The sequence below is a fragment of the Melopsittacus undulatus genome, chromosome 6 (assembly GCF_012275295.1).
Source record: "Melopsittacus undulatus isolate bMelUnd1 chromosome 6, bMelUnd1.mat.Z, whole genome shotgun sequence".
Taxonomy (NCBI): Eukaryota; Metazoa; Chordata; class Aves; order Psittaciformes; family Psittaculidae; genus Melopsittacus; species Melopsittacus undulatus.
This window is the reverse complement of record NC_047532.1, coordinates 2,705,051-2,722,101: the sequence shown is the minus strand read 5'-3', so window position 1 is coordinate 2,722,101 and position 17,051 is coordinate 2,705,051. Positions and strand designations below refer to the sequence as shown.

Genomic DNA, 17,051 nt, shown 5'->3' with positions numbered 1-17,051 from the left:
TTGATGTCAATTAGAGCCACCTTAAGAAAAACAATCATCCTTAATTGCTTTTCAGAAATAGATATTATAGTGTACACCATTGCAGCCAGATTCGATTACCTCTTACAAGAAACAGGGATTCTGGGAATGCCATAAAACTCCGGCTCTGCTGAATGTGGATGTAGGGCTCTGCTGACAGCCAGGGGAATCTGCTTTTAATAGCAAAGGCTTTTCCTTGAGCTTCAAACTGATGTAAAACCCATAGACATACCTAAATTTCCCCAAAGTGTGAAAATGCTGAAGTTGGATGTTCAGCTGGGTCTGGTTTTGGACTGACAGGGATTGGATGCTCAGTGCTCCATCCCTGCCTCCATGAAAGAGTGAATGTAGTCATGCATCTATGCTGACAATTACAGCTACAAAAACAATCTCAAAGTTGTGTGTGTTTCATACAAGGAGCATCACCAATTTTCCCAAAGAAAGACCCTCTCCACATTTGTCTTACTCCATTGACTTCATAATGTCTCTGCCAACCAAGTAGAAGACAAGTCCTGAAAGTAAAACCAGGGGAGCGCCTGCCGCGGCAAACATGAATGACCACCCGTAATACACGTACACGGGGACATCATCCATGCACTTCTCACTTCTCTCCAGAAGGATGTACTTCTGAAAATCAGCGACGAACTCCTTCCATATCACAAAGAGAAATATGAGCAGGAGAAATAAACCTCCTGGAAAGAGAGACAAAGATGAGTTATTACATAGAACATAGAAATAAAATGGAGAAAAGCTGGCATCAGGTTTTCATTTATTCCTGCAGGTTCTCTGCATTGAAGCTTAGTGTTGCAGAATTATTACCCATGATACTGCTATACAGGTTCCTATGAAAGGCAAGCCCTCTTGCCATGGGAGAGACCCACACCACCACGACCAGCTTGTGCACAGCTGCCAGTGCACCAATACCTCCTGCTTTAACCACCAGTGCTACTGAGGGCTGTTACAGCTGGATATGATCATGTAGAAATCATCCTGAATACGGCTGATTTTCACAATTGGGATCTGTGTGAGGCTACCTCTGCATTCCTGTGTTAAAGGTGGATTGTTTCACCTTTTATGCTTTTGTCTGAGATTAGTGAGAAGGAAACCATGAGACTCAGTTTCTCCTTTTTTGCACATACCCTTCAAAGCAGTGTCAGATCCAATTTCAACCAGAAATGCAAAGATATGTGGATCAATCCTGCTGGTGGCAAGACTTATCTGGCACCAGACCTCGTACCAGTGCAAACACAGGCTGCACAGTGAGCAGCTGCTGCAGCTTGTGGCAGCTCCAATTTACATCTTGTCTCACCTTTCCTTAAACTGAGCTTTGCGACCAAGTATTAAAACACATGACAAGGAGTATTAATGATCTTATTTTGCAGAGAAATAATACATAAAAGGGTAGAAAAGGCATACAGCCATAAGAAAGTAATCTCAGGTGGGCTACTAAACAGCAGAATAATAAAAAGAGTAACAATCAGCTTATTACAGGAGGCTAAAAAGTCTTTTTACTGGTGAGAACTCTTTTGCCCTCCCCTCAAATCAGAGGAGAGAAAGGTTGAGGCCACACTGAAGCCTGAGCAGTGAGTGGAAGGTCAGCATCTCACTTAGAGAGGGTCTGCTCTCCTCAGAGCCTCCCAAGCCTGTAGGATGCCTGGAACCCAAATAACAGATCTCCTGTGAGACCTTGTGATCTTGCATTTCCAGATGCATACGTATCAAAGGTCAGCATTTGCAGGGAGAGCTCAGCCACATCTGAAAAGCATGTGGTGAACAGGCACCTCCTGGACCTCAAGCAGCCCATGGCGGGTTTAGGGGCTTCGATGCCTTAATAGGAACCTCCTTTCCCCATAATTCAAAGTGATGGTGATCAGAGGCTGCAGGTCTAGCTCCCCCATATGAAGCAGATAACAAAAAATTAGAGTGGCCCTAATATTATTTACTGTGTCATATTAAAGAATATATGTAGAGCATTTTAAAGTCAGCATATATTAAAACTAAATAGTGACAGTGTGATGACAGTTCTGAAGGCACTTCAGTAATATCTGATCTTGCTACTTCACAGCTAGAAGCTTGCTGTTTTTAAGTGGTGCCATATAACATAGATAAACACACAAATATATGAAAGAAATACATCACAGATTATAATATGTGTATAGTAGAAGTGAACAGTTCAAAATTAATTTAATTGAATAGTTAACACACAGTTCTGTGTTGTGGCTTTCTGCTGGATCTAGTTTATTCCCTTGCAAAGCTTGACATTGCTATATCAGCTCAGGGATAGTGGTTACTGAACCCTCCATCAGAGAAAACACGTCAGTGTTTGGCTGTGTTTCTGCTTATAATGGATATAAACACATCTGCTACTACAAAGCTCCTTTTCACAACTTGTAGCCAAAAATGAGACTTACGGGAAGGTATACAGGGTTCAAAGTCCTCCCTGCGTGGGGAGTTTGAGCTACCCATTCTAAGCTGTCATGTCTATTAAACTGCCTCCTCTACCCTAAAACAGCAAAATGAACCCTAAGAATCAAGGATTGGTGTCACCATATGTATATACTTTACATCACCACAAGCTGATATTTCAAGCCCTTCTCCCTTACATGGAAAAGTCCTCATATTTGCTGGAGAGGCAGCCTAGGAGTTAAATAACAGCTGTTCTAACATTTGCATGTTCATTGAGATTTCGAAACCACTTGAAATTAAACGCACAAATAAATATTTTACACTTAATATGATAGTTGTACGCTTAAAATACCAATTATTCTACTATAAGGAAACAATTGTGTGCTTAAATAGTCACATGTCCTTTACGAAAGACAATGTATTGATAAGAAGGCAATTAAGTCTTTATTACTGATGTAATTTAAAATTAAATTAATTAGATAGCAACTGAACCTTGAAAAGTGCTCTTTTAAAGATCAATTTCTATTTCATTAACTTATAATACCTACCATAAGAGACACAAATAAAACCGTAGCCTCATGGGACAGAGGATGTAGATACTGTAGGATACATCTGAATTCTCCTACCTGTCTTTAAATAACCACAGAGTTTGCATTGAATTGTCTCAAAACCATTTAGATGGCCTAAACCTCATTTGTGAGAAACCAATCAGATTAAGACCTATCAGTTCTTAGCAAGGAGGGTGAGAGGAGACCCAGTGAGTGGATGGCACCATCCCCAAGCTTAGCAGGAGCTAAGGATGGGGAAATGGTCCCTCCCTTCTCCCCAGGAGAAGCTGCGGTCCCAGTATGGGAGGCTTTATTATTAAACAGGTACTGGAGGTGATGGCACAGCCATGGCATCTAAATTAAGAACATTTTCACACTCTGGAAGATGACAGGAAAATGGAAAGTAAGCAGCCTTCTTTCCCGGAATAATTACAGCTCAGTGGTGAGGAGTCCCTGGGATTTACACCATCCCCTCAGCAAGGAAAGAGAATCAAAAGGGCAGGTGCAGCTAAAGAAGGATGGTGGAAGTGCAGAAAGGGCATCTCACTGAAAAATGGTTTGCCAACATAAAAAGCTTAGTTGGAACAATCACAATTATTAATGAAACTGCCTAAAATTTGTCGTGCTTCCAGACGTTAGTAGGCTCTTCATAATGAGAATATCAGGCTGCTTCAATCTCATATTACCAAAGCGAGTTTTTGGTGTTTGTTATTTAAAATGAGATATTATTTTGGATTTTTCATCTTTTGAATGCATCTCACTTTACCATCTTCTTTTGGGGGCTTTTAGTGGAAAGACGTTGTTGTTTCCTGCCAGCCCAAAATGGCTTTTTATGTGCAGAGACAGATTTCATCCTGTCTTGGGCATCAAAATGAAAAACTGCAAAAATACAAATAAATCTACATTTCTACCCAAGAAATGAGCCTGGCATTGGCACAAGTACCTGAGACAGAGGTTTGGGGTAAGCATAAGTGAAGACTGCATCTAACCAGACCCTCCCTGCACTCCTTCCAGCATCCTTGTGGTTTATACCACTGGCAAATTAGCCAAGTGATCTCTCTCTTTGTTTCCCTTTCCCTCTTTGCCTCTGTTCTATGGATGGTATGGAGAAAAATTAGCTGCAAACCTCTCTGTGCTGATGAGGTCAATGGCATCTTCTGGGGAAGGGCTAATTGCAAGAAAAATGAAGTGAGGTATTAAACCTTTCTCCTTCGTACACTCTTTAACTGCAAGACAACAAACCCGGATGCTGCATCTCCCCCTCCTCGGACACAACTTCACTGTGAGTAAATTGGAATCAGGCTTTTTCTTTCTCTCACTTTATGTCCTTGTGACACCTTTATAGCTGCTAATTGTAGGGACAGTTGAGTGAACTCAATCTTTAACTCTTATTCTGGGGAAGCTACTGAACTTTGGTGTAATCTGCTAATTACAAGAATAATGAACTTTGACTCATTCACCTTTCTCACTAGTTACCTCTTCAGGATGTTAATAGCAAGGAAATGGAGGGGTGACCTTCAGCTGCCCTCCGTAACTGTCAGCCTTTACTGCACATGGGAAGACTGAGATTGCCAAAATACAGATGTTGGATTTGTGAAGAGGAATCTGAGCTCAAAATTCAGCATTTTAACCCCCAGGACTGGTAAATCTGACTTCCTTTTAATGCAGTTGGTTCATGCTGAAGAACAGGTTGGTCTGGGTACACACTGTGCTCCCCTCACAGCACCACGACACTGCTCTGAAAGCGCAAGAGAGGAGTTGTGCTGCCTTTACCTGCTGGAAACAGCCCATGGCCACAGCAATCCCGTGGCTGCAGGACAGTGCGAGCACACCCATGCATGCCATACAAGTGCTGGAGACACAGCAGCTGGAAGATGTTTAGACTGTACATGGCTCATCATCTGTGCTTTCCAGTGGAAGGCTAGCTGGTGACAAGCTCCTCTTTCAGGTGCTTAACGTTACCTGGGACATACATGCTTATTGTATTGCTCTCCCCTGAGCAAGCTATCAGGCAGAGCTCAGGTCATTTTTCACTTAACCCTACAGCTATGTAGCTGGTCCTAATGTATTAGGGCAGCACAGCAAGCTCAGTAATTGTCCTAGGTCTGGATGAAACCTCTTCTCATTTCTAAGCTTGCTCTCTAAAATGCCCAATGGAAATGAAAACCAAGAGCACGAGCAGAGGAAAACAAGGAGCACAAGCAAAGTTGTCTCAGCAGTTCCGTTTCCAGAAGCTACAGTGCTCAGTGACATTGTAGTGACAATCATATTGTCATCTGACTATTGATACAAGGGGACCATTAGTCACGAGGCAGTATGTGCCTCCCCCTTGCATCACTGAAGCTAAGTTTGAGATGGCAAATGTTAGAAGGAAAGCAGCACACTGGCTATTTGCTCATGCAATTCAAGTACTTTTGGGAGCAGGCTGGCAAGGATAACTCAGCTGGAGCTGTCGATGTGCAGATGCAAAGTTGAGATGGGCTCTGGATGTATCTCCTGAGCTGCCCAGCAGAGGAAACCACAGGGGATGGCTTTGGTCCTTTGAAAGGGCTCTCAGGAGCACCACCAGCCAAGCACTACATTTGTTAAGGTAGCTGCAGAAAGTCAGCCTTGTCCTGTTGAAAGTCCAGTAAAAAAAGCCATCTTGGAAAGGATTCCTAAAGGGCACTAATTGAGCGATAACAGTGTTCACCCTTAGGCACTGAATTCCCCTCTGCAAAGGAGGGGCACACTCCTCAAGATCATGTCAGGCTGCGTATCCATAAATACACTTTGGGAATGCAATTGTACTAATAATATCTTCATAGAGACTTTTGGTGGCAAATGTTAAACCATTCTGCAACAATTAACCATGGCTGTGATTTCATGACCTCTGCATGGGCCACTACCAAATAGGACAGAGGGAGTTTATGGATGGAATACAGTTGCATAGAAAGGATGCCCTGGGAGGCTGGAGCATCTTGCAGCTGTGGCTCCCCAACTCACTGTCTGACTGCCAGACCACATCCCCACTCTATGAATTTCAGCATTTTCACACTTCCTCAAGGAGAGATCATTTCTGCAAGGAAGGTTAATTAACACTGACCCACAGGCCATGGTTAGAAGACAAGACATACTTTCTCCTGCATCATCTTTCCACATCCCTCTATCTGAAGGAAAGGACAGTGAAGCTGTGTTATCATTCCTAGTGTTTAGTGCAATTATGCAAAATATTTTAGAAGGAATAGTAATAAAATAAGCATGGATGGTTGCATCCCAAATCCATCAGAAAGCCAGTTCCAAGCAGGTTCTAGAGGTCTGGATTCAGAATATCCCCATACCTATTCCCCCACCCCTGCAAAATGAAAGGATCAGGTGAAACTATGAGAAAACTTTGCTGAAATAATATTGCATTCTCCTAGCTATCATTTAGATTGAAAATATAGCAGGAAGTCTCTTCCAGCTGAACTCGCTCCTCCTAATGACAGTTAATAACAATGATTGCTGTTCAGATTGAAACTGCATTAATACAAACTTCAATTTAAACAGCAGCATCTTTGTCTAACGCCAAGAGGTTTGTGTGATGCATAATCAGCTCTTCTAAAAAGTGTCACATTCTATGCCCCAGCCTTTTAATCAAGAGGTAGTCAAATAAAGTGCAAAAATAATGGGGAAAAAAGGGAAAAAAAGAAAAAAGTAATACAGTGATTTGATATTATTCAGCATCCTTTTCTGTGGGATATTTTGCTTATCTGGCCAGTGTCAGAAGGTGACTGATCTCAGTTTTTCCATCTGGGCCTAAAGCTGAGTGTTTTGAAGAGGTGGGGCTTTAAATGAGGTAGGTAGAGTGTCACATCTGAGAGGACCCAAGCATTCAGCCCTAGCCTCACAAGAAGAAATCACTTCAGCACACACATGTGTCAACCGGCTAATGCTACTCACTTCAAGGCTTTGGTACCTGATGGAGATCTGAGAGGGAGATGTCCTGCATCCCCAAGCAAAATCCACGTGTGTAAAACCATGCGGAATTTTCCCTTAGGAAAATTAAGCCCAACCAAGGATTTCTCAAACTATACAAGACAGAGATAAGCAGATACCCATAAACCTGCTGCCCTCACTGCAATACTGAAGACCTGGAGGCAAATGGAAAATTGGACAAAGTGAGAAGTGAATTAGTAGAGGCAGATAGAGCCAAATTGATTTAGTGCCTTCCATATTATTTAGACAAATAGATAGATGTCACCTAGCTTCATTTTAACAAGCAGCTCAGCTGGCATCATGTGGTTAATGATTAGTACACCTAAAGGAGAAGAAATTAGGAAAGGAGCTATAAAATGGGAACTAAGTAGGGGAGTGGGAAAGTAAAAGGTAATAACAATAGCGGGACATGGTGAGATTAGGAAGAGCTTAGGTGGAGTTCTAAGTGCAGTTCCTCCAGGGTCAGTGTTGTGACCTTTCTGGCTAAATATTTAAGTGAAAGCTTTCAGCCCCATAAACTTTGAGCACGCTCAAAGCCTGAACTGGGAGCAAAGGCTCTGGCTCGTGTTTGATTCATGACATGTACGAGGAAGCAGAACCTGGCAGAGGATTTGTAATTAAGCAGTGTTTTGTCAGGGAAAGGCCTGACTTCAGAATGAAGCTCTTTCCTCGGTATGGCTCAGCTGAGCTCCAGCCTTTAGCTGCTTGAGTCACAAGAAAAGGTTTTTTTCTGGGTTCATCACTGTTATAACAATATAACACTGTTATAATCAAGTATTTCCACTAGTTAAGCCAGTTACTCCTTCTCAAACATAGAAAAAGCCCAAGTGATAATTCAGTGGAAGCATTTGTAATGGCAGTGGGAATAATGAATAAATGCCTAATTTTAATTAATTTTCCTGCTGTGCAATGGCTTTATCTTTCCAGGTTTTACTAAGCCAGCCCTCCCATTTTGAACCGCCAGGTAGATCTTTCATCTCTCAGTGAGTTTCCAGCTCTACAGGATGTTAACAGCAGACAGGAGAAGCCTAAATGCAAAGACTGACTTAGGGGATCACTGATTGCTGCCCATTGGGTTGACACAGCAATGGGCTTTACTAAAATAAAAGGCTCTGCTCCTCTGTGCTGCATAGGAAAGGAAAACCCTCAGCCTCTCTAGGACTACAGACTATCTTGCTAAAGCTTGACTGAGCACAGAGGTTTAATTCCAGGGTGGGAAGAAGGAAATCATTTACTCTGAGTCAGTGCAGTTCCCATCAGAGCCCCCCTCTCTTTCAGCAGCACCTCATCCGCAGCTGCCTCCCTTTCCCCTGTGAGCACAAAGCAGAGCACGGACACATTCCTTCCCTGGCTGTATCCCATTACCGCAGCTTGGCAGCTTACCCGAGAAGAGAAGGAATCCACCTCCGATCTTGTAGGACCGAGGGCTGACGAAGGGCACACCGCACACCAGCAGCAGCCCTCCTACCAGCCCAGTGGCCACAGCCAGCACGATGAAAGCTGTCCAGAAACCCCTGTACACTGCACAGTAAAAGAGAGCAAAGTCAGGGGAAGGCAGAGGAAAAGCAGTTTCACTTCAGTCCATGCTTAACTCTGTAATGCTGCTCATGTTAGGCAGAGCTGGAGCTCCTGCTCTGCTGACTCCTGGCTGCTGCATGGGTGCAATGTGCCTGGAACCTGTGCAGGATCAGGCTGAATGTCATGCTCTATATAATGGGACTGGAATGAGTTCAAGGGGTTAGAAGGATTTGCCAGGGAAGTACACCACAAAAGGGGGCAAGAGTAAAGAACATTGTGCTTAGTTATTTCTGTGGGGGATGGAAAAGCTTGGCAAGAAAGGAAAGAAAATAGAAAAATTTGGAGAGATGGAATCAGACCACATCTTTGTTCCATTTTAATTAACACTTACAGAAGGTGCCAGGTTCCTGGTTTAAAATACAGATTTTGTAAGCAGGACTGCAGGGAAAACAGCTCACCATTTCCCCCGTTAATGGCCTTGCTTGACTCCAAGTAAAAGAACAGAGCAAAAGAACAGCTGCCTCTTTACCCACTGAACTGGGGAGGGTTGCTGTAGATTCATGTCACCATGCCAGCCAGAGCCAAGCAAGCTCAAAGTGTCCGTCGTGTGCTACAGGACAGGAGGTAGCCCACTAATTTCAGTCTCCCAGTAGCCAAATCTCTTCCAGTCACTGCCATAAACCTTGGCCAAAGGTAGTGGTCTTAGGCAGAGAGTCTCTGAAACCCTGTTCCCCATTACCCTGATTTATCTGATCCCTTTGAACCAGTGCATCTCACTCTGTTGTTTTTCAGAAGCCCTAGTTAGAGAGACTTAAGCTGAGCACGAGCAAGTGGGTAATGCTGAAATGATTCACACTTGAAAGAAAAATGATACAGAGAAGATGCGTTTTACTCATTTGAAACCATTTTGTCAGGAGAGCCACTTAGGGAGAGATAAGTATCTTGAACTCTCCAAAACCACAGAATTCATTTTCATGTTTAACCTCCTGTCACCCATTTCTCTCAGGGAGCCTAAGAGGATGCAGATAAGGCAGAATTATCTCTGGAGCAGGTAATAGCTGGAGGACCCCTCTGCCTGGGCAGCCTCCTGTTTTGTCATCATTTGCATATGAGGATGGACTGGTTTGAAATAAAATGAACGCTAACTACAGAAGCTTCTGCTCCCTGCAGGTGTCCCAATGCTTTGCAGCAAGGTTGGTGCAGCAGAGGAGCCCCCACTGCCCTAAATGTGGGTGCTGAGATATACTTGTCTCCCTGGAAACTCCAGGCAGAGCCCTATAGCACCCCAGGATGCAGTCCCAATGCACAACAATCCCCCTGTCCAGCACCTTCCTGGGACCTGTCCCAACTGGCATTTCTGAGAGGCAGCTGAAGAGGGTTTCATAGCGAGGGCTGACAGGCAGGGACAGATGCCTCCAGGGCCCTTTATTTAGTATGGAAAAAACAGTGTGTTTATCAGCAAGATCATTCAGGAACCAGACATCCCTGTCTCTCCCAAGCAGAAAAAATCCCACTGCTTAACCCATATATTTGCTGCACACAGCCTGCGATGGGCTCCTCCTTCCAACTGTCGACAGGTCCCTCGTATCCATTTTACACTACGGCACGTTCCCCGAGGCAGGAATGCTGCACAGCACAGCAGAATAAACTAGCTGTTCTTCACATCCTCCTCCTGACAAATGGGTTTTTTATAAAAAAAATTAAATTCTCATAAAAAAAACCCACATAAAAATAAAAAAGGTACTGCTAAAGGCTAAGGAAAAGGTCAAGATGTTTGTTTGTGCAGTACGCCTGCCCTGGATCCCCGGAGGCGAGGCAGAGTGATGCACACTATTTAAAGAAATCAATTCATTTCAAAAAAGATCATTGAATTAATTCGAGCTGCTGCCACCAATTTAGCAAATTAAAATTCCTAACAGCAGCTGATTCATTAAAGAACTCTGAAAATATAGGGAAACATAAATAAAAAGGGAGCCGGTTGAAAGGAGAGCTCTCCAACTGTGTCGTATTCGGTGTGTTAAAAATAAGCCAGTCACTTACGTGGATCTTCTGACAATTTGGTCTTTAACTGATTTTCCAGTGTTTGTTTGTTTTGTCACGCAGTAAATCAACACCAGAGCTCTCCCAGGAAGCCAGATGCTGGAAACGAGTCAGCATTGAGCTGCCACAAGCCTGCAGCCCATGAGACACTCTCTTGCTTGCCCACAGGGTCAGGATTTGGCCTCAGGGGCTCCCTTTGCCTCCAGCTCTTTCCAGGAAGTGAGAAGGTGGGAGAGAGGATTTAGCATCCTCAATTGCTCATAGGGGGTGCTGAGCATGCAGCATGAGGGTGCACTGCTTATGGCTGGGTATGGCTGGCTTTGGAGGAGAGAAGACATGGGAGAACATCTCAATGAGCTCGCAGCTTGGGTCACTCAACTGCAAGGAGCTTTACAAAACTGTTGGTCATGCTTGGTACATGAGTTTACAATGGGAGAACTACAGCACTGAAATACACCATAAGTCTCTACCCATTCTCTTGGGCACGGAGCTGCTGGGGAAGGGGGAAAGAAACCTACCTGCAGTTGTGTCATAGGAAGGATGAGGGAAGGGTCCGAGAGCAATGGGCATGGGGAAGAGGTAGCCATGGGTGCAGAACTTGGGGTGTGCTTGGCTGGCTGAAAATGAACATTAACAATAAATAAATCAATCCCTGTTTGCTTTTCTTTTTCTGCCAAATCACAGTTACAGTATTCAGACTGCAATGCACTATTCTATAAACACCTGCAAAACCCTCACTGAAATCAGAAGGCTGGGGAGTAAAGGACAGTAAATCCTGCTTAGAAAGAAAAAAGAATAAGAATTATGAGAGAGGAGAGATATAACAGGATCTGGGACTGCTACCCATACATCTTCCCATCTTCATAACCTGAGGTGGACATAAATCATGAAAGATGGAGCAACTAAAATCAGTGTAAATATTCCCATTGCTGTTTTCCTTCAGCAAATGTGTCAGGCCATTTGGAAAGGGCAAAAGTATTTGGGTAACAGAACAAGATGCCTTACAAGACATCCAGTTTGTGAGAAGGGAAAGCACAATTAGAATGGAAGTGCCCCATCAATATTAATACCACTGAGGTTTATCATGATTAAGGGTAATAGAATGAATGTTAAATGAATTAATTAATGGTTGGCCACTTATTTAAATATGTTCACCAGCTCAAAGGAACACTTTATAATAGGTGGACATTAGTTCATGCTAAATTGACTATGGAATACCTATTGAATTAATTATTATATCTGTGAGAGCAGCAAATTAATTTGTCATGATCAATCCTATTATCATAAATACCTAAAGAAGTACCACAAATTTGCCAGTTATCAGAAAGAGCCATTTTACTTTCAGGTAACATTATATTATATCATGTGTTTCCATCTAATATAATTAGATCACAAACTCCCTCTTCTCAGGCCTTTCTTTTCTTATAGAATGATTGCTGTGTGAAAATCCTCACATTATTCAGGTGAACAGTGGCAGTAACTGATCCTGCATGATTTTACAGGAAACACAGATCAGGAACTGGGGGACAGCACAACCAACTGAAATGTCAGTCACTGAAGAGTACATTTATTGTATACTGCATTGGATCCACATTATTCGCAGTCAAACACCCTACAAGGAGATCACACTGCTTCACATGCACGTAAACATCTTTGACCAAACCAGAGCACCAGTGAGCACATGGTCAAGGGTTTTACAGTGTAAACCTTTGCAGAATTTATTTAACATCTCTTTTGTAATGCCAAATATTCCTCTAAGGTTGTGGCATCCCAGGGAAAGGCTGTCCTCTAATTACCCACTGTGAGCCAGTTGCTGGCTCAGCCACCAGCAAGGCTGGTGCCAGGCATGCTGTGGGTTGGTCTCACTCCTTTGCTCTTTCTGGTGGGAGCACCTGGTTCACTGGGCCAAGACCCCACACTTCAGTGCATGTGAGGCACCAGTCAGTGCCAACTGGTGTCTCAGAACAGGTTTCACCTTCTCCTTCAATTTTGTTTGAAGAGTAAATGTGCTTTCACACAACAAAAAACCAGCCAAAAACCAACCTCTTCTGCATCCATTCCTGTTTATTCACACGTGTAATTTCAATGACCTTCAAAAGCAAAATAGGTGAGATCTTACAATAAAGATCTTGTGTGCTTAAGAGCAGAACACAGGTGGTTATAGCTCTCCATGGTCCACCATTGCCCACTGCTAAAGGTCCTGAGCACCCAAGGAGACCACAGGCATGTGCATCCAGCCTTCCCTATGCTGAAACCAGTGGCAGGTGGGAACACTTAGCATCCCGATGGCTTAAAACACCGCCACACTGTGGCCAGGGAAGACATGGGCACGGACATCAAGAGGTAAAGGGGAGGGGGAAGAGTTGTCCTTACTGGTGGAAGCCACCACTCCATAAAACTTTGTAGTGATATATTGAATGTCATCAAGAGTTTTCTACATTTCTTTGAACTTTGAGAGCAAAATGCAAGAAAGAGCACAAAAAAGTGGCCAAGTTTGCTTTTTTTAGAGAAATTATGAGAATGGAAATAAAATTAAATAAAGACAATTGTCTCCTCATCCCTGGGAGCCCTTCTTGTACTCGTTTGCAATTCAAACTGTGAGTGAATGCTGTGGATATGGTGTAGTGGCATCGTACTTACTGTACCAGAAGGTCCAGATGGACTCCGAGTGACCCTCGCCAAAGAACCAGCACCGCCAGAAGAAGCCCTCATGATGGAACGTGAGTATCTCCTTCCTGACCTCCGTCAGCATTTCAGCCTGTGAAGGAATGAAAGCCCAAGCTGATACAGGGATGATCTTGGTGTAAAGGTGGAAAGTGTCTGGGGTTTGCTTAGGCAGTTGTTGCTTTCATTTCTGGTCAGGCTTTTATTTGTTGCTTGAGTTGGTTTTGGAGGGACTGGGGAACACAGAGTCAGCTGCTGTCCTTGACTTTCTGCCATCTCATAGCAACGAAATGTTCTGATAGCAAATCACCTTCCAGACCCAAACCTGTTTCTTCTTTCTCTAATATCTTTAAACCACTGATGGACAGAGCTGGATGGATATGACAGGGAGTAGAGCATTCTGGATATATTCTACTTAAACACTTTCCTTAAGTAAATGTTATTGCTGTTGTAACCAGTAGGAAGCAGGTTGGTTTCCCAGTAAACAATCTTAGGTGTGATCCAGCACAACAGTTCTGATGCCCTTGCTGCTCTGCAGGATTCACATCAGGTTTGGCTTAACCCCAGAAGACAGGCCACCTCTAAAACTTCCAGAGAAGCTATTCCAGTCACCAGCTCAAAGGTTTCCTTATTTCTCTCCCTCTGCTAAGCCCAGTAGAAGTTATGCTAAGCTTACATGAGGCACAAATTACTCTGCCCAGACTAGTTTTCTCATAAACTATGATAGGGACGTTGACAATTTCTCTTCTTTTTGAGTCTACTTGGACCCTCAGACAAGACCTAAGAGCCAAAGGCTTAGGTCTTTCTAAAAGGATGGTTATTGAAGAGTTGAGTCATGGACTATTTTACCAAAAAACCTTATTAAAACTATAGCCAAAATCAGTTTTATCTTTATCACATGCAGCTTGTTAGGGTAGACATGACTGTTACAATATTACGTTTGTGGAGGATGGAGAAGCTCCATACAGAATTGAACCCTGTGAATCAGAGAAAGGAGATAGGGCTCAAATGCATGGTGCTAGAAGATACCTACCTCACCTCAAGGCTTTTATGCATCGATTTATGACCACTTCCAGAGCTCTGAACTGATTCTCCTTTTATTTTAAGGGTAAAATACTAATTACGACAATGGTACCATACAGCCCTCAAACTTCATCAGGCAATGCTGCTGACTACAGCACATTTAATCACTGTTTGGCAGATACTCAAGACCATCCTTATCTGAAAGGGACAGGATTTGCCAGTTTAAGAAAGGGCAGAGAAGGTAAAAACACAGCCCAGGGTACACAATCAGTAACTGGAATAGAAATAATAGAAACAGTGTCTGAAATAGAAATAAAATAGCTCAAAGGAAAGAGTAAGAACAGTTCCTGCTTCTGCTTGGTGCTTTTGAAGTCACTCTGCCTTAGTGACAGGCGCACTAACACTTGGCCAAGAGCGTATCTTAAATGTCTAAGATGCTTTTTCATGTCATGCAGTGCAGTGTTGCTAGTCAATCCACTTTAGAAGTCAACAGCACAAATGAAAGTCTGAAACAATTAACACTGTCATTTCCCAAGTGCACAAAAACTGAGTTGTACTCCTCTGTCCGTCTCTGGGGCTTTACTGCACTGCTTTAAACTGTAAAGACAGGCAGTTTTTTCTGTTATAAGCTTATGGGTTCTTTCTTTATTTCAATAGAGAAAGTCATTTGGAAGCATGACTCAAGCAGTGTCCTACCTTTGGTTATCGGATCTTGAAATGTAAGAAAGTATTTCTTGCTGGCATCATGATGCTTACCTGGTGTGACTCACCACACCAGAAGAAAATCAAACCTAATTGGATTGAACTTTGAAGGAACAAAAAGTCTGCACACAACAAGGATCAGCCTGTCATTCTGCAATTGAAACCACACATTGATCAGCACAGAAACAGTTCTGAAGAGTGGGTGGCCTAAGGAACTGATCTGGTGGTTATTTTATTGAAGAGTTAGACAATAGCACGTGCAGCTAAAATCAGACTCGTGAAAGGATCTGTAAGCCAATGATATGTGAGGTGTCCCTGTCCATGGCAGGGGGGTTGGAACTAGATGATCTTAAGGTCCTTTCCAACCCTAACTATTCTATGATTCTATGATACCAGCAGTTAGCACTAAAATACCATATTGGCTTAGAAGATTAACATTCCTAACAGCTGAAATCCTATATAAGTCTTAATTTTGAAATATATAGGCCTTTTCTAGTTAGATAGGCAGGAGCTCATCTGCTGCTTTCTGCATCTGATGTTTGCTTTTGTTTTCTGTCTGTGCTGTAGTCACATCACTTCAGATGTAAAAGATTGCCAAGCCCTATGCTTTAAAACATGAACTACTTTTAAATGAAGAAACTACAGAGGAAGAAATCTTTTAATGGCAAATGTTAGGAAATATCTTTTGTCTTTAGAGGCAAGTACTGTCAACAAGTAAAGCTCTTATATTTTTCCTTTCATTCCCTAATGTTCCTATCTGCAAGATTACAGAGGTGCTGTCTTCAATGTTTCCTAGACAATACTGAACTTCAGTTAAAATGGTAGATATTATGGAAAAGCTGGTTTGGATTTTAAAGTTATCTTGAGCTGACATTTTACATTAAGAGGTCATTTTAAATGAGCATAAATATTACCACAGATGTAAAACTTTACAAATCTAGCATTTTAAATTATTCAAGTAGGTCAATTCGCCTGAAGTAAGACAAGATTTCAGAGTTTACCTCCCCATTCTGCAGAGTGCTGTTCCCGTGCTCAAAGACACCACAGGTCTCTGTAGCCAGAAGCCAGTAATCCGTCCCAAAAGCAATGAGAAAGAGCAAGATGCCTGTGCTGCCGAGGATCCCGGCTGCGAGGGCGGCTGCTCCAACCTTCATGGGGTAAGCAGCGGGTCTGGAAACCAGGAAAGAAGGAAAATGATGGAGTTTCCACGGTTGTTGGAAGAGGGGGAAGAGAGAAGGGCTATTTTTAGGCACGGATAAGAATCTTCTCCTGGCTGGTGTGAGTTTCAGTGGGTGGTGGGAACAGGACTAATAAAAGCAGATGACCTGGTGTAACCAAACAGCTGTGGCATTAAGGAACATGACAAATAGCTATTGAGACAGAGCAGGAAGACTTCCAAATAAACACATGGTTGTTCAGTTCAAAGGAGCAGTGCAGAGACCTCAGCTTCAGCTGGTCAGGCAGTGTCTGTAGGTCATGAGTGGTTAGGATACAGAACTGCCCAGGACTCCATGCACAAGATTAGCCAAAAGGCTGTGTGTGGCTTGGGCACATCTGAACTTGATGATCTTTACCACATCATGAAGACCACAGTTTCTGCAGCCCATGCTGTGAGGTACCTTTAGCTATGTCCTTGCAAGCACAGTATAGAAGTTTGGAATACCCATCTCCTTCCATCTCCATGCTTCCTCTGAGCAAAACACTAACACAACCTTCACATGAAGTATCCCCAGAGATCCAAGCAACAACATTAAAACATTGGTGAAACCTTAAATATCTTGGTGATCTCGGAACTGATGCAATCAACCCATGCTAACATGTTTTAATCAACAGGTCCACAGCTAACTAGACAAGGAACATCAAAATCAGGTGTACATACCAACATACCTAAAGCATCTTGCTATGCAGCTATAGAAAGCAGTTCACTCTCCTGCAGAATATATAGCATCCGTTCACCTCCCACCACCTGAACCTGGTGTGGAAGAAGTGTCTCATGGAGATGAGGACATTCCAGAAGGAATTTCACTGCCATTTGATTCTTAACATTGTCATCTGCTGTAGATCACTGCCAGGAATCAGATGCCAGACTAGGAAAATTATAGTTTCTGTAGGACAATAAATGTATTCCTGTAACATGCCAGGAGGTTGAGGGAGGAAATTGAACTCACAGTGAAA

General features: G+C 43.0%; 1 protein-coding gene across 1 annotated transcript; it reads right to left on the bottom strand.

Moving 5' to 3' along the window:
* Nucleotides 1–480: 480 nt before the first annotated feature.
* LOC101873002 (transmembrane protein 182-like) lies at nt 481–16,030 on the bottom strand. Its single transcript, XM_005144514.2, has 5 exons — nt 15,878–16,030; nt 13,128–13,245; nt 11,006–11,104; nt 8,313–8,450; nt 481–710 (listed from the first exon to the last, which is right to left on the bottom strand). The coding sequence occupies exons 1-5, from the start codon at nt 16,028–16,030 to the stop codon at nt 481–483; spliced, it is 738 nt and encodes a 245-aa protein (XP_005144571.2).
* Between the last annotated feature and the right edge of the window lie 1,021 nt (nt 16,031–17,051).

Bases quoted from the DNA above. Each gene is read 5' to 3' on its own strand.
- LOC101873002 (XM_005144514.2), bottom strand. From the start codon at position 16,030: ATGAAGGTTGGAGCAGCCGCCCTCGCAGCCGGGATCCTCGGCAGCACA. The intron at 13,246-15,877 runs GTAAACTCTGAA...ATTCCTTCACAG, and splicing joins GCACTCTGCAGAATGGGGAG to GCTGAAATGCTGACGGAGGT. The intron at 8,451-11,005 runs GTAGGTTTCTTT...TTTACTGTGCAG, and splicing joins TTCCTATGACACAACTGCAG to TGTACAGGGGTTTCTGGACA.